This window comes from Salvelinus alpinus, chromosome 15 (genome assembly GCF_045679555.1).
Source record: "Salvelinus alpinus chromosome 15, SLU_Salpinus.1, whole genome shotgun sequence".
Lineage (NCBI taxonomy): Eukaryota > Metazoa > Chordata > Actinopteri > Salmoniformes > Salmonidae > Salvelinus > Salvelinus alpinus.
Genome location: NC_092100.1, coordinates 2,829,333 through 2,848,982, shown reverse-complemented (window position 1 = coordinate 2,848,982; position 19,650 = coordinate 2,829,333). Strand labels below are relative to the sequence as shown.

Sequence of the window (19,650 nt, the reverse complement as noted above, 5' to 3'; positions counted from 1 at the left end):
TTATAGGTTGCCATGAACACCATGTGAGCATGGCAACCAAATCGAAAAGATCAGAATACATCCCATGCTTGGCGTATTAGAGTACATTCACAAACCATGAGTAGAGGGACAGGGAAAAGGGGATACCTAGTCAGTTGTAAAGGGAAAAGGGGATACCTAGTCAGTTGTAAAGGGAAAAGGGGATACCTAGTCATTTACATTTACATTTAAGTCATTTAGCAGACGCTCTTATCCAGAGCGACTTACAAATTGGTGCATTCACCTTATGATATCCAGTGGAACAACCACTTTACAATAGTGCATCTAACTCTTTTAAGGGGGAGGGGGGGGGGTTAGAAGGATTACTTTATCCTATCCTAGGTATTCCTTAAAGAGGTGGGGTTTCAGGTGTCTCCGGAAGGTGGTGATTGACTCCGCTGACCTGGCGTCGTGAGGGAGTTTGTTCCACCATTGGGGTGCCAGAGCAGCGAACAGTTTTGACTGGGCTGAGCGGGAACTGTACTTCCTCAGAGGTAGGGAGGCGAGCAGGCCAGAGGTGGATGAACGCAGTGCCCTTGTTTGGGTGTAGGGCCTGATCAGAGCCTGAAGGTACGGAGGTGCCGTTCCCCTCACAGCTCCGTAGGCAAGCACCATGGTCTTGTAGCGGATGCGAGCTTCAACTGGAAGCCAGTGGAGAGAGCGGAGGAGCGGGGTGACGTGAGAGAACTTGGGAAGGTTGAACACCAGACGGGCTGCGGCGTTCTGGATGAGTTGTAGGGGTTTAATGGCACAGGCAGGGAGCCCAGCCAACAGCGAGTTGCAGTAATCCAGACGGGAGATGACAAGTGCCTGGATTAGGACCTGCGCCGCTTCCTGTGTGAGGCAGGGTCGTACTCTGCGAATGTTGTAGAGCATGAACCTACAGGAACGGGTCACCGCCTTGATGTTAGTTGAGAACGACAGGGTGTTGTCCAGGATCACGCCAAGGTTCTTAGCACTCTGCGAGGAGGACACAATGGAGTTGTCAACCGTGATGGCGAGATCATGGAACGGACAGTCCTTCTCCGGGAGGAAGAGCAGCTCCGTCTTGCCGAGGTTCAGCTTGAGGTGGTGATCCGTCATCCACACTGATATGTCTGCCAGACATGCAGAGATGCGATTCGCCACCTGTTTATCAGAAGGGGGAAAGGAGAAGATTAATTGTGTGTCGTCTGCATAGCAATGATAGGAGAGACCATGTGAGGATATGACAGAGCCAAGTAACTTGGTGTATAGCGAGAATAGGAGAGGGCCTAGAACAGAGCCCTGGGGGACACCAGTGGTGAGAGCACGTGGTGCGGAGACAGATTCTCGCCACGCCACCTGGTAGGAGCGACCTGTCAGGTAGGACGCAATCCAAGCGTGGGCCGCGCCGGAGATGCCCAACTCGGAGAGGGTGGAGAGGTCAGTTGAAAAGGGGATACCTAGTCAGTACAACTGAATGCATTCTACTGAAATGTGTCTTCCGCATTTAAACCGGTACCAATAATAACACATATACTTAATTTAAGACTCTTAAATTGAAAATAAATGAAAAAATAAATAATTAGAATAATTAGAAAAAAACGTTAATTTCGTTTCTTGAGGAACAGTGCGAAGCTTAATGTTTTACATTTTGACATTTACATGAAGCTTTCAGGCCAAGAACGCTCACTAATGAAATGATGTAATGATGTGGAAATAAAATCATTACTCTGTTGAATCTGGAAGCATTGTTTTTGTCGACTTATTTCTACTAATTACCTGAGAGGAAAATACAAATCGGGATCAACCTTTTTTTTAATGTTGAACCTTTTTTATGACTTAATAAATGATACATTAATAGCAGAGCATCTGTAACAGTTTTACTTTAGTCCGACCCCTCGCCCCGGGCGTCCCCTCGCCCCGGGCGCGAACCAGGGACACTCTGCACACATCAACAACAGTCACCCACGAAGCATCGTTACCCATCGCTCCACAAAAGCCACGGCCCTTGCAGAGCAAGGGGAACCACTACTTCAAGGTCTCAAAGCGAGTGACGTCACCGATTGAAACGCTATTAGCGCGCACCACCGCTAACTAGCTAGCCATTTCACATCGGTTACACATCCATAGAGATCCTATTAAATCACGTTCATGTCCATTCTAGTATTGTAATTATATGGCAGCATCTTTGATAAAAAAAAAAAAAAGCCAGATTCTTTGCCTGTTGAATATTGATGAATTGGAGCACCAAGAGGCTCCACCCCTACCATTAAAAAAAGCCAGAGTCTTTGCCTGTTGAATATTGATGAATTGGAGCACCAAGAGGCTCCGCCCCTACCATTAAAAAAAAGCCAGAGTCTTTGCCTGTTGAATATTGATGAATTGGAGCACCAAGAGGCTCCGCCCCTACCATTAAAAAAAGCCAGAGTCTTTGCCTGTTGAATATTGATGAATTGGAGCACCAAGAGGCTCCGCCCCTACCATTAAAAAAAGCCAGATTCTTTGCCTGTTGAATATTGATGAATTGGAGCACCAAGAGGCTCCGCCCCTACCATTAAAAAAAAGGCAGATTCTTTGCCTGTTGAATATTGATGAATTGGAGCACCAAGAGGCTCCGCCCCTACCATTAAAAAAAGCCAGATTCTTTGCCTGTTGAATATTGATGAATTGGAGCACCAAGAGGCTCTGCCCCTACCATAAACAAAAGCCAGAGACTTTGCCTGTTGAATATTGATGAATTGGAGCACCAAGAGACTCCGCCCCTACCATTAAAAAAAGGCAGAGTCTTTGTCTGTTGAATATTGATGAATTGGAGCACCAAGAGACTCCGCCCCTATCATTAAAAAAAGGCAGATTCTTTGCCTGTTGAATATTGATGAATTGGAGCACCGAGAGGCTCCGCCCCTATCATTAAAAAAAGCCTGATTCTTTGCATATTGATGAATTGGAGCACCAAGAGGCTCCGCCCCTACCATAAACAAAAGGCAGATTCTTTGCCTGTTGAATATTGATGACTTGGAGCACCGAGAGGCTCCGCCCTACCAGACCGCTCAGTGATCTCCTATTAGCGCGCTGTCCGTGATGCTGAATGTACCACAGAAAGGCTTCTCTGAAAGGCACTCACTAAATTCTCTACTTTCTGGATTACAATTGGGATTATGATTTTTTTTCCTCACAGGACAACAACTAACAACCAAACGACGTAGGATTACAATTATTTCTGAAAAATGGAATTATCCAATGTCAATTTGAGAGGAATTATGTGCAACACAGCGTGAGGAGAGGACCAGGCTACTTTCAGGTGAGCTACGGTTGTTTTAGCCGACGACACAGGACAGTCTAGATGCTGTTTGAACGTCTGTAACTATATACCTATCAGTGTTTGATAAACGACTACCAGGTTATTGTGTAAAGAGAGCACCCCATCATAGGCTACATGTTTTGTCAGTTTAACAACAACGTTACTTTGAACAAACAACGTTAATTGGCTATCATAGAGATACGTTAGGGACTGTAATTATGTTACAGGCTATTTGAAGATGCTGAAATGTTTAAGACCGATAGTACTGCTATATGCGTATATATGTATATTCAGAGCTTACCTAACTGGGATCTGCTTGAGCAGAGTTTAAAGCCATGGTATTATCTATCATTAATCCGTGGGTACACGTGTTAACAGCAGTGGTCTTCACACCACAGATCACTCCATCACGAAATAAATAAACATCAGGGTTGAGGTCAATTATATTTCAATTCCAATCAAATCTGGAAGTAAACTGAAATTCATATTCTCTCCAATGTTTTTCAATGAGGAAAATAAAGGATTTGGAAATGGGTTTACGTTCTGAATTTAAATGGAAAATACCCCCGAACCCTGAAAAGACCGTGTCACTTGAGGTCAACAGAAATGTTGATCTCAGTAAATTAATTACGACCTACCTATACTATCGCCTATATACAGACATAACCATGTAGGACTAGATATTTTTGATCATAGCATTGATTTTCGTGACTTTTTGACTTTGAAGTTATTTCAGTGACGTTTACATTCAGGAGTTGAATGACTTTTTATAAATCCGTTTTGAAATGAGAAAGACAATCAAAACGTAAACTCTCTTAGCCACTGTACAGATTATAGTCAATAAATAAACATGGAATCAAATATTAGCCACGTGAGGTCAAAACCAACCTAACCATGGTCTCTGACTCTCTGTCCACACCACAGGTCTGTGGTCTCTGACTCTATTCATAACCGTGCTATTATTAGCGTAGGCTACCATTGATTGCTATCAATAATTAGGAATATTTTCAATTTTACAGCACTTTGAACAAACAGCCGATTTACTTGAAGAGGACATTCTTTCGGTGAAATGTAAATTCACAGGGAAATAAACACAATGGCCTCTTCTTTTACTATCCACACCACAGGTCAGTAGTCTCTGACTCTCTGTCTACACCACAGGTCAGTAGTCTCTGACTCTCTGTCCATACCACAGGTCAGTAGTCTCTGACTCTCTGTCTACACCACAGGTCAGTTGTCTGACTCTCTGTCTACACCACAGGCCAGTGGTCTCTGACTCTCTGTCTACACCACAGGCCAGTAGTCTCTGACTCTGTCCACACCACAGGTAAATGGTCTCTGACTCTCTGTCTACACCACAGGTCAGTAGTCTCTGACTCTCTGTCCATACCACAGGTCAGTAGTCTCTGACTCTCTGTCTACACCACAGGTCAGTAGTCTCTGACTCTCTGTCCATACCGCAGGTCAGTAGTCTCTGACTCTCTGTCTACACCACAGGTCAGTAGTCTCTGACTCTCTGTCTACACCACAGGTCAGTAGTCTCTGACTCTCTGTCCATACCAGAGGTCAATAGTCTCTGACTCTCTGTCCATACCAGAGGTCAATAGTCTCTGACTCTCTGTCCACACCACAGGTAAATGGTCTCTGACTCTCTGTCTACACCACAGGTCAGTTGTCTGACTCTGTCTACACCACAGGTCAGTGGTCTCTGACTCTCTGTCTACACCACAGGTCAGTAGTCTCTGACTCTCTGTCTACACCACAGGTCAGTGGTCTCTGACTCTCTGTCCACACCACAGGTCAGTGGTCTCTGACTCTCTGTCCACACCACAGGTCAGTGGTCTCTGACTCTCTGTCCACACCACAGGTCAGTGGTCTCTGACTCTCTGTCCACACCACAGGTCAGTAGTCTCTGACTCTCTGTCCACACCACAGGTCAGTGGTCTGACTCTCTGTCTACACCACAGGCCAGTGGTCTGACTCTCTGTCTACACCACAGGCCAGTGGTCTCTGACTCTCTGTCCACACCACAGGCCAGTAGTCTCTGACTCTCTGTCTACACCACAGGCCAGTAGTCTCTGACTCTCTGTCCACACCACAGGTAAATGGTCTCTGACTCTCTGTCTACACCACAGGTCAGTAGTCTCTGACTCTTTCCATACCACAGGTCAGTAGTCTCTGACTCTCTGTCTACACCACAGGCCAGTGGTCTCTGACTCTCTTTCCACACCACAGGTAAATGGTCTCTGACTCTCTGTCTACACCACAGGTCAGTAGTCTCTGACTCTCTGTCCATACCACAGGTCAGTAGTCTCTGACTCTCTGTCTACACCACAGGTCAGTAGTCTCTGACTCTCTGTCCATACCAGAGGTCAATAGTCTCTGACTCTCTGTCCATACCAGAGGTCAATAGTCTCTGACTCTCTGTCCACACCACAGGTCAATAGTCTCTGACTCTCTGTCTACACCACAGGCCAGTAGTCTCTGACTCTCTGTCCATACCACAGGTCAGTAGTCTCTGACTCTCTGTCCATACCACAGGTCAGTAGTCTCTGACTCTCTGTCCACACCACAGGTCAGTAGTCTCTGACTCTCTGTCTACACCACAGGCCAGTGGTCTCTGACTCTCTGTCCACACCACAGGTCAGTGGTCTCTGACTCTCTGTCCACACCACAGGTCAGTGGTCTCTGACTCTCTGTCCACACCACAGGTCAGTAGTCTCTGACTCTCTGTCCACACCACAGGTCAGTGGTCTCTGACTCTCTGTCCACACCACAGGTCAGTAGTCTCTGACTCTCTGTCTACACCACAGGTCAGTTGTCTGACTCTCTGTCTACACCACAGGCCAGTGGTCTCTGACTCTCTGTCCACACCACAGGCCAGTAGTCTCTGACTCTCTGTCTACACCACAGGCCAGTAGTCTCTGACTCTCTGTCCACACCACAGGTAAATGGTCTCTGACTCTCTGTCTACACCACAGGTCAGTTGTCTGACTCTCTGTCTACACCACAGGTCATAAAATAAAAAAACAAACATTGATTATAATTTCAACATTAAACCTTTATCCCGTATTAATGAACAGTTGATCACTTTCTATTCAGGGACTTGGATATTCACAATTTGACTGATTAATGTAAATCAGTGTTCTGATTGTTCTCTTTTCTTTTAATGTTGTTTTACTTTATAAGGCATGTCACTTTATTTTAATTCAAGGTTCTCCATTCAGCTACATTTGATCCAAGGTTCTCCATTCAGCTACATTTGATCCATGGTTCTCCATTCAGCTACATTTGATCCATGGTTCTCCATTCAGTTACCTTTGATCCAAGGTTCTCCAATCAGCTACTTTTGATCCAAGGTTCTCCATTCAGCTACTTTTGATCCAAGGTTCTCCATTCAGCTACATTTGATCCATGGTTCTCCATTCAGTTACCTTTGATCCAAGGTTCTCCATTCAGCTACATTTGATCCAAGGTTCTCCATTCAGCTACATTTGATCCATGGTTCTCCATTCAGCTACATTTGATCCATGGTTCTCCATTCAGTTACCTTTGATCCAAGGTTCTCCATTCAGCTACATTTGATCCAAGGTTCTCCATTCAGCTACATTTGATCCATGGTTCTCCATTCAGCTACATTTGATCCATGGTTCTCCATTCAGTTACCTTTGATCCAAGGTTCTCCATTCAGCTACATTTGATCCAAGGTTCTCCATTCAGCTACTTTTGATCCAAGGTTCTCCATTCAGCTACATTTGATCCATGGTTCTCCATTCAGCTACATTTGATCCAAGGTTCTCCATTCAGTTACCTTTGATCCAAGGTTTTCCATTCAGTTACCTTTGATCCAAGGTTCTCCATTCAGTTACCTTTGATCCAAGGTTCTCCATTCAGTTACCTTTGATCCAAGGTTCTCCATTCAGCTACATTTGATCCAAGGTTCTCCATTCAGCTACTTTTGATCCAAGGTTCTCCATTCAACTACTTTTGATCCAAGGTTCTCCATTCAGCTACTTTTGATCCAAGGTTCTCCATTCAGCTACATTTGATCCAAGGTTCTCCATTCAGCTACATTTGATCCATACTTTTGATCCAAGGTTCTCCATTCAGCTACATTTGATCCATACTTTTGATCCAAGGTTCTCCATTCAGCTACTTTTGATCCAAGGTTCTCCATTCAGCTACATTTGATCCAAGGTTCTCCATTCAACTACATTTGATCCATGGTTCTCCATTCAGTTACCTTTGATCCAAGGTTCTCCATTCAGTTACCTTTGATCCAAGGTTTTCCATTCAGTTACCTTTGATCCAAGGTTCTCCATTCAGTTACCTTTGATCCAAGGTTCTCCATTCAGTTACCTTTGATCCAAGGTTCTCCATTCAGCTACATTTGATCCATGGTTCTCCATTCAGTTACCTTTGATCCAAGGTTCTCCATTCAGTTACCTTTGATCCAAGGTTCTCCATTCAGCTACATTTGATCCATGGTTCTCCATTCAGTTACCTTTGATCCAAGGTTCTCCATTCAGTTACCTTTGATCCAAGGTTCTCCATTCAGTTACCTTTGATCCAAGGTTCTCCATTCAGCTACATTTGATCCATGGTTCTCCATTCAGTTACCTTTGATCCAAGGTTCTCCATTCAGTTACCTTTGATCCAAGGTTCTCCATTCAGTTACCTTTGATCCAAGGTTCTCCATTCAGTTACCTTAACGCTTTTAATAAGAGCAGAATGATGCAGTTATTATGCAGTGTGGTGTATTCTCAATATGTAACACCACCAGTGTAATCTCAATATGTAACACCACCAGTGTAATCTCAATATGTAACACCACCAGTGTATTCTCAATATGTAACACCACCAGTGTATTCTCAATATGTAACACCACCAGTGTATTCTCAATATGTAACACCACCAGTGTAATCTCAATATGTAACACCACCAGTGTAATCTCAATATGTAACACCACCAGTGTATTCTCAATATGTAACACCACCAGTGTAATCTCAATATGTAACACCACCAGTGTAATCTCAATATGTAACACCACCTGTGTATTCTCAATATGTAACACCACCTGTGTATTCTCAATATGTAACACCACCAGTGTATTCTCAATATGTAACACCACCAGTGTATTCTCAATATGTAACACCACCAGTGTATTCTCAATATGTAACACCACCAGTGTATTCTCAATATGTAACACCACCAGTGTATTCTCAATATGTAACACCACCAGTGTATTCTCAATATGTAACACCACCTGTGTATTCTCAATATGTAACACCACCAGTGTATTCTCAATATGTAACACCACCAGTGTATTCTCAATATGTAACACCACCAGTGTAATCTCAATATGTAACACCACCAGTGTATTCTCAATATGTAACACCACCAGTGTATTCTCAATATGTAACACCACCAGTGTATTCTCAATATGTAACACCACCAGTGTATTCTCAATATGTAACACCACCAGTGTATTCTCAATATGTAACACCACCAGTGTATTCTCAATATGTAACACCACCAGTGTAATCTCAATATGTAACACCACCAGTGTATTCTCAATATGTAACACCACCAGTGTATTCTCAATATGTAACACCACCAGTGTATTCTCAATATGTAACACCACCAGTGTATTCTCAATATGTAACACCACCAGTGTATTCTCAATATGTAACACCACCTGTGTATTTTCAATATGTAACACCACCAGTGTATTCTCAATATGTAACACCAGCAGTGTATTCTCAATATGTAACACCACCAGTGTAATCTCAATATGTAACACCACCAGTGTATTCTCAATATGTAACACCACCAGTGTATTCTCAATATGTAACACCACCAGTGTATTCTCAATATGTAACACCAGCAGTGTATTCTCAATATGTAACACCACCAGTGTAATCTCAATATGTAACACCACCAGTGTATTCTCAATATGTAACACCACCAGTGTATTCTCAATATGTAACACCACCAGTGTGGTGTATTCTCAATATGTAACACCACCAGTGTATTCTCAATATGTAACACCACCAGTGTATTCTCAATATGTAACACCACCAGTGTATTCTCAATATGTAACACCACCAGTGTATTCTCAATATGTAACACCACCAGTGTATTCTCAATATGTAACACCACCAGTGTATTCTCAATATGTAACACCAGCAGTGTATTCTCAATATGTAACACCACCAGTGTATTCTCAATATGTAACACCACCAGTGTATTCTCAATATGTAACACCACCAGTGTATTCTCAATATGTAACACCACCAGTGTATTCTCAATATGTAACACCACCAGTGTATTCTCAATATGTAACACCACCAGTGTATTCTCAATATGTAACACCACCAGTGTATTCTCAATATGTAACACCAGCAGTGTATTCTCAATATGTAACACCACCAGTGTAATCTCAATATGTAACACCAGCAGTGTATTCTCAATATGTAACACCAGCAGTGTATTCTCAATATGTAACACCAGCAGTGTATTCTCAATATGTAACACCACCAGTGTATTCTCAATATGTAACACCACCAGTGTATTCTCAATATGTAACACCACCAGTGTATTCTCAATATGTAACACCACCAGTGTATTCTCAATATGTAACACCACCAGTGTATTCTCAATATGTAACACCACCAGTGTATTCTCAATATGTAACACCACCAGTGTAATCTCAATATGTAACACCAGCAGTGTATTCTCAATATGTAACACCAGCAGTGTAATCTCAATATGTAACACCAGCAGTGTATTCTCAATATGTAACACCAGCAGTGTATTCTCAATATGTAACACCAGCAGTGTATTCTCAATATGTAACACCAGCAGTGTATTCTCAATATGTAACACCACCAGTGTAATCTCAATATGTAACACCACCAGTGTATTCTCAATATGTAACACCACCAGTGTATTCTCAATATGTAACACCACCAGTGTATTCTCAATATGTAACACCACCAGTGTATTCTCAATATGTAACACCACCAGTGTATTCTCAATATGTAACACCACCAGTGTAATCTCAATATGTAACACCACCAGTGTAATCTCAATATGTAACACCACCAGTGTATTCTCAATATGTAACACCACCTGTGTATTCTCAATATGTAACACCACCTGTGTATTCTCAATATGTAACACCACCAGTGTAATCTCAATATGTAACACCACCAGTGTATTCTCAATATGTAACACCACCAGTGTAATCTCAATATGTAACACCACCTGTGTATTCTCAATATGTAACACCACCAGTGTATTCTCAATATGTAACACCACCAGTGTATTCTCAATATGTAACACCACCAGTGTATTCTCAATATGTAACACCACCAGTGTATTCCCAATATGTAACACCACCAGTGTATTCTCAATATGTAACACCACCAGTGTATTCTCAATATGTAACACCACCAGTGTATTCTCAATATGTAACACCACCAGTGTATTCTCAATATGTAACACCACCAGTGTATTCTCAATATGTAACACCACCAGTGTATTCTCAATATGTAACACCACCAGTGTATTCTCAATATGTAACACCACCAGTGTATTCTCAATATGTAACACCACCAGTGTATTCTCAATATGTAACACCACCAGTGTAATCTCAATATGTAACACCACCAGTGTATTCTCAATATGTAACACCACCAGTGTATTCTCAATATGTAACACCACCAGTGTATTCTCAATATGTAACACCACCAGTGTATTCTCAATATGTAACACCACCAGTGTATTCTCAATATGTAACACCACCAGTGTATTCTCAATATGTAACACCACCAGTGTATTCTCAATATGTAACACCACCTGTGTAATCTCAATATGTAACACCACCAGTGTATTCTCAATATGTAACACCACCAGTGTATTCTCAATATGTAACACCACCAGTGTATTCTCAATATGTAACACCACCAGTGTATTCTCAATATGTAACACCACCAGTGTATTCTCAATATGTAACACCACCAGTGTAATCTCAATATGTAACACCACCAGTGTATTCTCAATATGTAACACCACCAGTGTATTCTCAATATGTAACACCACCAGTGTATTCTCAATATGTAACACCACCAGTGGCAGCAGTCAGAATGTCCTGTGTTTAGACAGAAAAGCTCCGTCTCAGCCAGTGCATTTTGGATACATTACAAAGTGTCCAAGGACAGGCTAAGTACGCTAATCTCTTCCCAGAAGCCAATGTCTAATGAACTGTTCCTCGAAATCGCCATTAACAAAAAAATGTCTTAAAATATCTTACTCACCCATACTAGAGGTCTTTCAGGGTGCTTCTGTAAAATGTCTTAAAATATCTTACTCACCCATACTAGAGGTCCTTAAAATGAGGTCCTTCACATAGTCTATACGTGACCATAGACCTAGAATGGTTCTATTTTTATGGACCTGTAGACCTGATAAAACACAGGGCCTAGCCACAGGGCCTAGCCACAAGGCCTAGCCACAAGGCCTAGCCACAGGGCCTAGCCACAGGGCCCAGCTACAGGGCCCAGCTACAGGGCCTAGCCACAGGTAGCTACAGGGCCCAGCTACAGGGCCTAGCTACAAGGCCTAGCCACAGGGCCCAGCTACAGGGCCTAGCCTCAGGTAGCTACAGGGCCCAGCTACAAGGCCTACCTATAGGGCCTAACCACAGGTAGCTACAGGGCCCAGCTACAGGGCCCAGCTACAGGGCCTAGCTACAGGGCCTAACCACAGGTAGCTACAGGGCCCAGCTACAGGGCCTAGCTACAAGGCCTAGCCACAGGGCCTAGCTACAGGGCCTAACCACAGGTAGCTACAGGGCCCAGCTACAAGGCCTACCTATAGGGCCCAGCTACAAGGCCTACCTACAGGGCCCAGCTACAGGGCCTACCTATAGGGCCCAGCTACAGGGCCTACCTATAGGGCCCAGCTACAGGGCCCAGCTACAGGGCCCAGCTACAGGGCCTACCTATAGGGCCCAGCTACAGGGCCCAGCTACAGGGCCCAGCTACAGGGCCTAGCCACAGGTAGCTACAGGGCCTACCTATAGGGCCCAGCTACAGGGCCCAGCTACAGGGCCCAGCTACAGGGCCCAGCTACAGGGCCTACCTATAGGGCCCAGCTACAGGGCCCAGCTACAGGGCCTAGCCACAGGTAGCTACAGGGCCTACCTATAGGGCCCAGCTACAGGGCCTAGCTACAGGGCCCAGCTACAGGGCCTAGCTACAGGGCCCACCTACAGGGCCCAGCTACAGGGCCCAGCTACAGGGCCTACCTACAGGGCCCAGCTACAGGGCCTAGCCACAGGTAGCTACAGGGCCCAGCTACAAGGCCTACCTACAGGGCCCAGCTACAGGGCCTAGCCACAGGTAGCTACAGGGCCCAGCTACAGGGCCTGTAGCAGGGCCTACCTACAGGGCCCAGCTACAGGGCCTACCTACAGGGCCCAGCTACAGGGCCTAGCCACAGGTAGCTACAGGGCCCAGCTACAGGGCCTACCTACAGGGCCCAGCTACAGGGCCGACCTACAGGGCATGGTTCTTCTAAAGCTGTGGCAGGTGATCTTTTAGAGGGCCAGGACACTGATCCTGTTTAGTGTTTAAGACTTAATCAGGATGTATTTTTAGGAGCCTCCTGAAGTCCCGCTCCACTCTCAGATCGCTCGCCTGCCTTGATTGTCACTTTGAAAATTGTTTTTCAGTCAGCCAGAATAACCCTCGTCATGACAACAACATGTGTGCTTTCCAAATGACATCCTGTTCCTTTTAAACTGCATTACTTTTGACCAGAGCCCTGTGGGTAGAAACCCTGTGGGTAGAAACTCTGTAGGTAGAACCCCTGTGGGTAGAAACCCTGTGGGTAGAAACCCTGTGGGTAGAAACTCTGTAGGTAGAACCCCTGTGGGTAGAAACCCTGTGGGTAGAAACCCTGTAGGTAGAACCCCCACCCCTGTGGGTAGAAACACTGTGGGTAGAAACCTGTGGGTAGAAACCCTGTGGGTAGAGCCCTGTGGGTAGAAGCCCTGTGGGTAGAAACCCTGTGGATAGAGCCCTGTGGGTAGAAACCCTGTGGGTAGAAACCCTGTGGGTAGAGCCCTGTGGGTAGAAACCCTGTGGATAGAGCCCTGTGGGTAGAAACCCTGTGGATAGAGCCCTGTGGGTAGAAACCCTGTGGATAGAGCCCTGTGGGTAGAAACACTGTGGGTAGAAACCCTGTGGGTAGAAGCCCTGTGGGTAGAAGCCCTGTGGGTAGAAACACTGTGGGTAGAAACCCTGTGGGTAGAAACCCTGTGGGTAGAAACACTGTGGGTAGAAACCCTGTGGGTAGAAACACTGTGGGTAGAAACCCTGTGGGTAGAGCCCTATGGGTAGCAACCCTGTGGGTAGAGCCCTATGGGTAGCAACCCTGTGGGTAGAGCCCTATGGGTAGAAACCCTGTGGGTAGAGTCCTATGGGTAGAAACCCTATGGGTAGAGTCCTATGGGTAGAGTCCTGTGGGTTTCCCTATGGGTAGAGTCCTATGGGTAGAGTCCTGTGGGTTTCCCTATGGGTAGAGTCCTATGGGTAGAGTCCTATGGGTAGAGTCCTATGGGTAGAGTCCTATGGGTAGAGTCCTATGGGTAGAGTCCTATGGGTTTCCCTATGGGTTTCCCTATGGGTTTCCCTATGGGTAGAGTCCTATGGGTAGAGTCCTATGGGTTTCCCTATGGGTAGAGTCCTATGGGTAGAGCCCTATGGGTTTCCCTATGGGTAGAGTCCTATGGGTAGAGCCCTATGGGTTTCCCTATGGGTAGAGTCCTATGGGTAGAGCCCTATGGGTTTCCCTATGGGTAGAGTCCTATGGGTAGAGTCCTATGGGTTTCCCTATGGGTAGAGTCCTATGCTTTGGCTCTGGTCATAAGTAATGCACTATGAAGGTAAGAGCGCGCCACATGGGACAGATACTGAGCCTCCTCTAATCTGTCATCTCCAATCTCACTGGTGTTTATCACATCTACAGCCTAGCATCTGATTGAACGATGGAGAGGATCCTAATGTCATGTGATTGGATGTACCAGGCGGTGATTACACACTGTCACAACCGTACAGACCTGCGTTTCTTTACGACTAGCAGTTATAGTCAGACATACTGTAGTCTGACTTTCCTAAATGTTTCATGGGGATTTACGAAAACAACGACTCAGCCGTATGCCCCCAGTGTAAATTGCTCTGGATAAGAGCTGCTAAATGACTCATGTAATGTAAAAATGTAAAGGAAAGACCATTGAAAGACTGAGAATGAATGGAACCATACACAGATATAAGACGAAGGCCTATTTTCTAGCTGTCCACACACCCAGTTATTTTTTAAATAGATGCAGGGTACACGTTTTGTCATGTCCGAGCAGGTTTTGACCTGTGAACTGATCATTGATTGGCTGACCTCTTAAAATCTCCACCCGGCACAGCCGGAAAAGGACTGGCCACCTCTCAGAGCCTGGTTCCGCTCTAGGTTTCTTCCTAGGTTCCTGCCTTCTAGGGAGTTTTTCCCTAGCCACCGTGCTTCTGCTTGCTCTTTGTGGTTTTAGGCTGGGTATCTGTAAAACACTGTGTGGTTTTAGGCTGGGTATCTGTAAAGCACTGTGTTGTTTTAGGCTGGGTATCTGTAAAGCTCTTTGGGGGGTTTTAGGCTGGGTATCTGTAAAGCTCTTTGGGGGGTTTTAGGCTGGGTATCTGTAAAGCTCTTTGTGGGTTTTAGGCTGGGTATCGGTAAAGCTCTTTGTGGGTTTTAGGCTGGGTATCTGTAAAGCACTGTGTTGTTTTAGGCTGGGTATCTGTAAAGCTCTTTGTGGGTTTTAGGCTGGGTATCTGTAAAGCACTGTGTGGTTTTAGGCTGGGTATCTGTAAAGCACTGTGTGGTTTTAGACTGGGTATCTGTAAAACACTGTGTGGTTTTAGGCTGGGTATCTGTAAAGCAGTGTGTGGTTTTAGACTGGGTATCTGTAAAGCACTGTGTGGTTTTAGACTGGGTATCTGTAAAGCTCTGTGTGGTTTTAGGCTGGGTATCTGTAAAGCTCTGTGTGGTTTTAGGCTGGGTATCTGTAAAGCACTGTGTGGTTTTAGGCTGGGTATCTGTAAAACACTGTGTGGTTTTAGGCTGGGTATCTGTAAAGCACTGTGTGGTTTTAGGCTGGGTATCTGTAAAACACTGTGTGGTTTTAGGCTGGGTATCTGTAAAACACTGTGTGGTTTTAGACTGGGTATCTGTAAAACACTGTGTGGTTTTAGACTGGGTATCTGTAAAACACTGTGTGGTTTTAGACCGGGTATCTGTAAAACACTGTGTGGTTTTAGGCCGGGTATCTGTAAAACACTGTGTGGTTTTAGGCCGGGTATCTGTAAAACACTGTGTGGTTTTAGGCCGGGTATCTGTAAAACACTGTGTGGTTTTAGGCTGGGTATCTGTAAAACACTGTGTGGTTTTAGGCTGGGTATCTGTAAAACACTGTGTGGTTTTAGACTGGGTATCTGTAAAACACTGTGTGGTTTTAGGCTGGGTATCTGTAAAACACTGTGTGGTTTTAGGCTGGGTATCTGTAAAACACTGTGTGGTTTTAGACTGGGTATCTGTAAAACACTGTGTGGTTTTAGACTGGGTATCTGTAAAACACTGTGTGGTTTTAGGCTGGGTATCTGTAAAACACTGTGTGGTTTTAGGCTGGGTATCTGTAAAACACTGTGTGGTTTTAGGCTGGGTATCTGTAAAACACTGTGTGGTTTTAGGCTGGGTATCTGTAAAACACTGTGTGGTTTTAGACTGGGTATCTGTAAAACACTGTGTGGTTTTAGGCTGGGTATCTGTAAAACACTGTGTGGTTTTAGACTGGGTATCTGTAAAACACTGTGTGGTTTTAGGCCGGGTATCTGTAAAACACTGTGTGGTTTTAGGCCGGGTATCTGTAAAGCACTGTGTGGTTTTAGACTGGGTATCTGTAAAGCACGGTGTGGTTTTAGGCTGGGTATCTGTAAAACACTGTGTGGTTTTAGGCCGGGTATCTGTAAAACACTGTGTGGTTTTAGGCCGGTTATCTGTAAAACACTGTGTGGTTTTAGACTGGGTATCTGTAAAACACTGTGTGGTTTTAGGCCGGTTATCTGTAAAACACTGTGTGGTTTTAGACTGGGTATCTGTAAAGCACTGTGTTACACAACTGCTGATGTTAAAAGGGCTTCATAAAATACATGTCATTGATTGATTGTGGTCTATGACCCCTTGACCTCTACAGTGTCTTGTTGGATGGCTGGAGGCCCCTGGCCAGCAGAACCTTAGGAGTCAGCATGGCAAAGATCTGCACAGACCAGTCCTACCCGGCAACGACCCGGCAACGGCCATCTCTCTGCACACCAAATGACAATCTGGACTCCATTGAGAACGGAACCCCCAGGTCAGAGGTCGCTACAGAACGCTTGAGAGCCAATGAGCTTCTGCCTTCTAAATGGCACGCTAGTCCCTATATAGTTCTCTACTTCTGATCAAGGCCCAAAGGATTCTGGGAATAGGGTGCCATTTAGGACGTGCCGAATCAAAAACGTTTAGGTTGAGCTCCATGAATTCAGGATGTGGTGCATGAACATTTAGGCTGTGTCTCAATCCAAACACTACCTTGTGGATTGAGACACGTGGACAGTGTACTGTACGTGTAGGGGAGACTGGGGTAAATTTAGCAATGTTTTGCCTCCAGCATCACTCCATAAAGGGAAATACAGGATTCTTTCTAACAAAGATATCTACATATATTTCAGGATAATGTGTATCCCTAGAAATAATAATCAGAATTCATGTCAACATTACACTTTTGAAAACAGCTTGTCCCACCCCCCCCCCCCCCCAAAAAAAGTGGTCTCTTGGCACAACTTACCCGGGTGTGGGGTAAATCCTACACATTTCAGTACTGAAGGAAATATTACCACTACCTTTTAAAACCATGTCTATCTTTATTTCCCAAACACTGTTTTTAAACACTTTTAACACAGGCCCTGCTGTGACCTCATATCCCAGCGATAACGCCTTGAATTACGCCTGGGAAGAAAACATTTCAATTGGCTCAACTTTCCTCTAAGCAAACATTTAGTCTATATTAGGTCACACAGAGCTACAATAATGCCCTTTCATGCTAGGTATAAGACCTTTAAGACCTTAAAGCAGATAGAGACCCCAACTGATGTATAGAACAAATTTTAAAAAGTATCTACTTTGGTTTAGAGAAAAGCATAATGAAATCTATAACACAATAAATACATTTTGACTTGGTGAAAAGCAGTTTTTTTCCCCCCATGTGGTTTCTTCTTGAAAATGATGACCTCGTCCTACATATTTGGTCAAATGATTCATTTTGTGTCTTAGAAACAAGGGTGGCTCAACTTACCCCTTTTGGTTCAACTTACCCCTTTTGGTTCAACTTACCCCTTTTGGTTCAACTTACCCCTTTTGGTTCAACTTACCCCACTGATCCCTACAGTAGTAATCCCAAATGGCACCCCATTCCCTATATAGCGTACTGCTGTTGAGTCCTCTGGTCAACAGTACACAATACTGTATGTCACTGCTGTCATGTTCTCTCTCTCTAACGACCACTCTCCATCTCCTCTTTCTTTAAGGTCCAACTCAGAGTGTGAGGACACCTCGTCAGAGATTCAGGGTTCTGTCTCCGTGTTAACCAGCAGACAGCCAGAGTCTCACAGAGATTCCTTCACAGGGTCAGGAGCGCTGGCCAGGTATCCCCCACCTCGCAGTGTCGCACCCTCTCACTAGTGTGGTCATGAGCCCTGCTGGTCTGCTATTGCATAGCAACCTAGCGGTGCCAAAAGCCCTGGTCTGCTGTTGCATAGCAACCTAGCGGTGCCAAAAGCCCTGGTCTGCTATTGCATAGCAACCTAGCGGTGCCAAAGGCACTGGTCTGCTATTGCATAGCAACCTAGCGGTGCCAAAAGCCCTGGTCTGCTATTGCATAGCAACCTAGCGGTGCCAAACGCCCTAGTCTGCTATTGCATAGCAACCTAGCGGTGCCAAACGCCCTGGTCTGCTATTGCATAGCAACCTAGCGGTGCCAAAAGCCCTGGTCTGCTATTGCATAGCAACCTAGCGGTGCCAAAAGCCCTGGTCTGCTATTGCATAGCAACCTAGCGGTGCCAAAAGCCCTGGTCTGCTATTGCATAGCAACCTAGCGGTGCCAAAAGCCCTGGTCTGCTATTGCATAGCAACCTAGCGGTGCCAAAAGCCCTGGTCTGCTATTGCATAGCAACCTAGCGGTGCCAAAAGCCCTGGTCTGCTATTGCATAGCAACCTAGCGGTGCCAAAAGCCCTGGTCTGCTATTGCATAGCAACCTAGCGGTGCCAAACGCCCTGGTCTGCTATTGCATAGCAACCTAGCGGTGCCAAAAGCCCTGGTCTGCTATTGCATAGCAACCTAGCGCTGCCAAAAGCCCTGGTCTGCTATTGCATAGCAACCTAGCGGTGCCAAAAGCCCTGGTCTGCTATTGCATAGCAACCTAGCGGTGCCAAAAGCCCTGGTCTGCCCTAGAAAGCATATGTAAATTACGATCGCCAAAATGGCCAAACCCAAAAATGTAGACCCCTGTTTTGGGCTCTAAATGTGGTTTATTATGATCAAGTTCGATCCCCACGGTGAATTCTTGACCAATGGAGATATTTAATGAAATAGTGAGCCATTCTGACTACTACATTTGTCGTCACACAGGACCATCTTCTGACACAGACCAATCACAGGCCTGTTAGACTCAGGCAGGATGAAAACGACTACACCGACCATGATCCTTTGCTAGTTACAGCCACATTCACCATGATCCTTAGTGATTTTCTTATGCAATTCAGTCCCTTTCATATTGAAATACTTCTGGCTTCATGAGCCACCAGGAGTTTTCCAGAGGATTCTTTTTAAACTTTTAAATTTTACCTTTATTTAACTAGGCAAGTCAGTTAAGAACAAATTCTTATTTTCAATGACGGCCTAGGAACCTTTATTTAACTTGCCTAGTTAAATAAAGGTAAAATTTGCCTTGTTCAGGGGCAGAACGACACATTTTTACCTTGTCAGCTCAGGGATTTGATCCACCAACCTTTCGGTTACTAGTCCAACGCTCTAACCACTAGGCTACGCTGCCGCCCCTCCACTCTAACCACTAGGCTACGCTGCCGCCCCTCCACTCTAACCACTAGGCTACGCTGCCGCCCCTCCACTCTAACCACTAGGCTACGCTGCCGCCCCTCCACTCTAACCACTAGGCTACGCTGCCGCCCCTCCACTCTAACCACTAGGCTACGCTGCCGCC

At 45.1% G+C, this 19,650-nt stretch overlaps 1 protein-coding gene across 2 annotated transcripts in view; it reads left to right on the top strand.

Annotated features, from left to right (window-relative positions):
- Nucleotides 1–3,064: 3,064 nt before the first annotated feature.
- Nucleotides 3,065–19,650, top strand: part of LOC139539383 (cyclic nucleotide-gated channel cone photoreceptor subunit alpha-like) — a 28,385-nt gene continuing 11,799 nt past the window's right edge. For both annotated transcript variants that reach the window (XM_071342266.1, XM_071342265.1), the window contains exons 1-3: nt 3,065–3,283; nt 16,587–16,745; nt 17,959–18,075. In XM_071342266.1, coding sequence (XP_071198367.1) covers nt 16,639–16,745; nt 17,959–18,075 — 224 coding nt within the window. In that variant the 5' untranslated portion in view covers nt 3,065–3,283; nt 16,587–16,638. The remainder of the gene's footprint in view (nt 3,284–16,586; nt 16,746–17,958; nt 18,076–19,650) is intronic.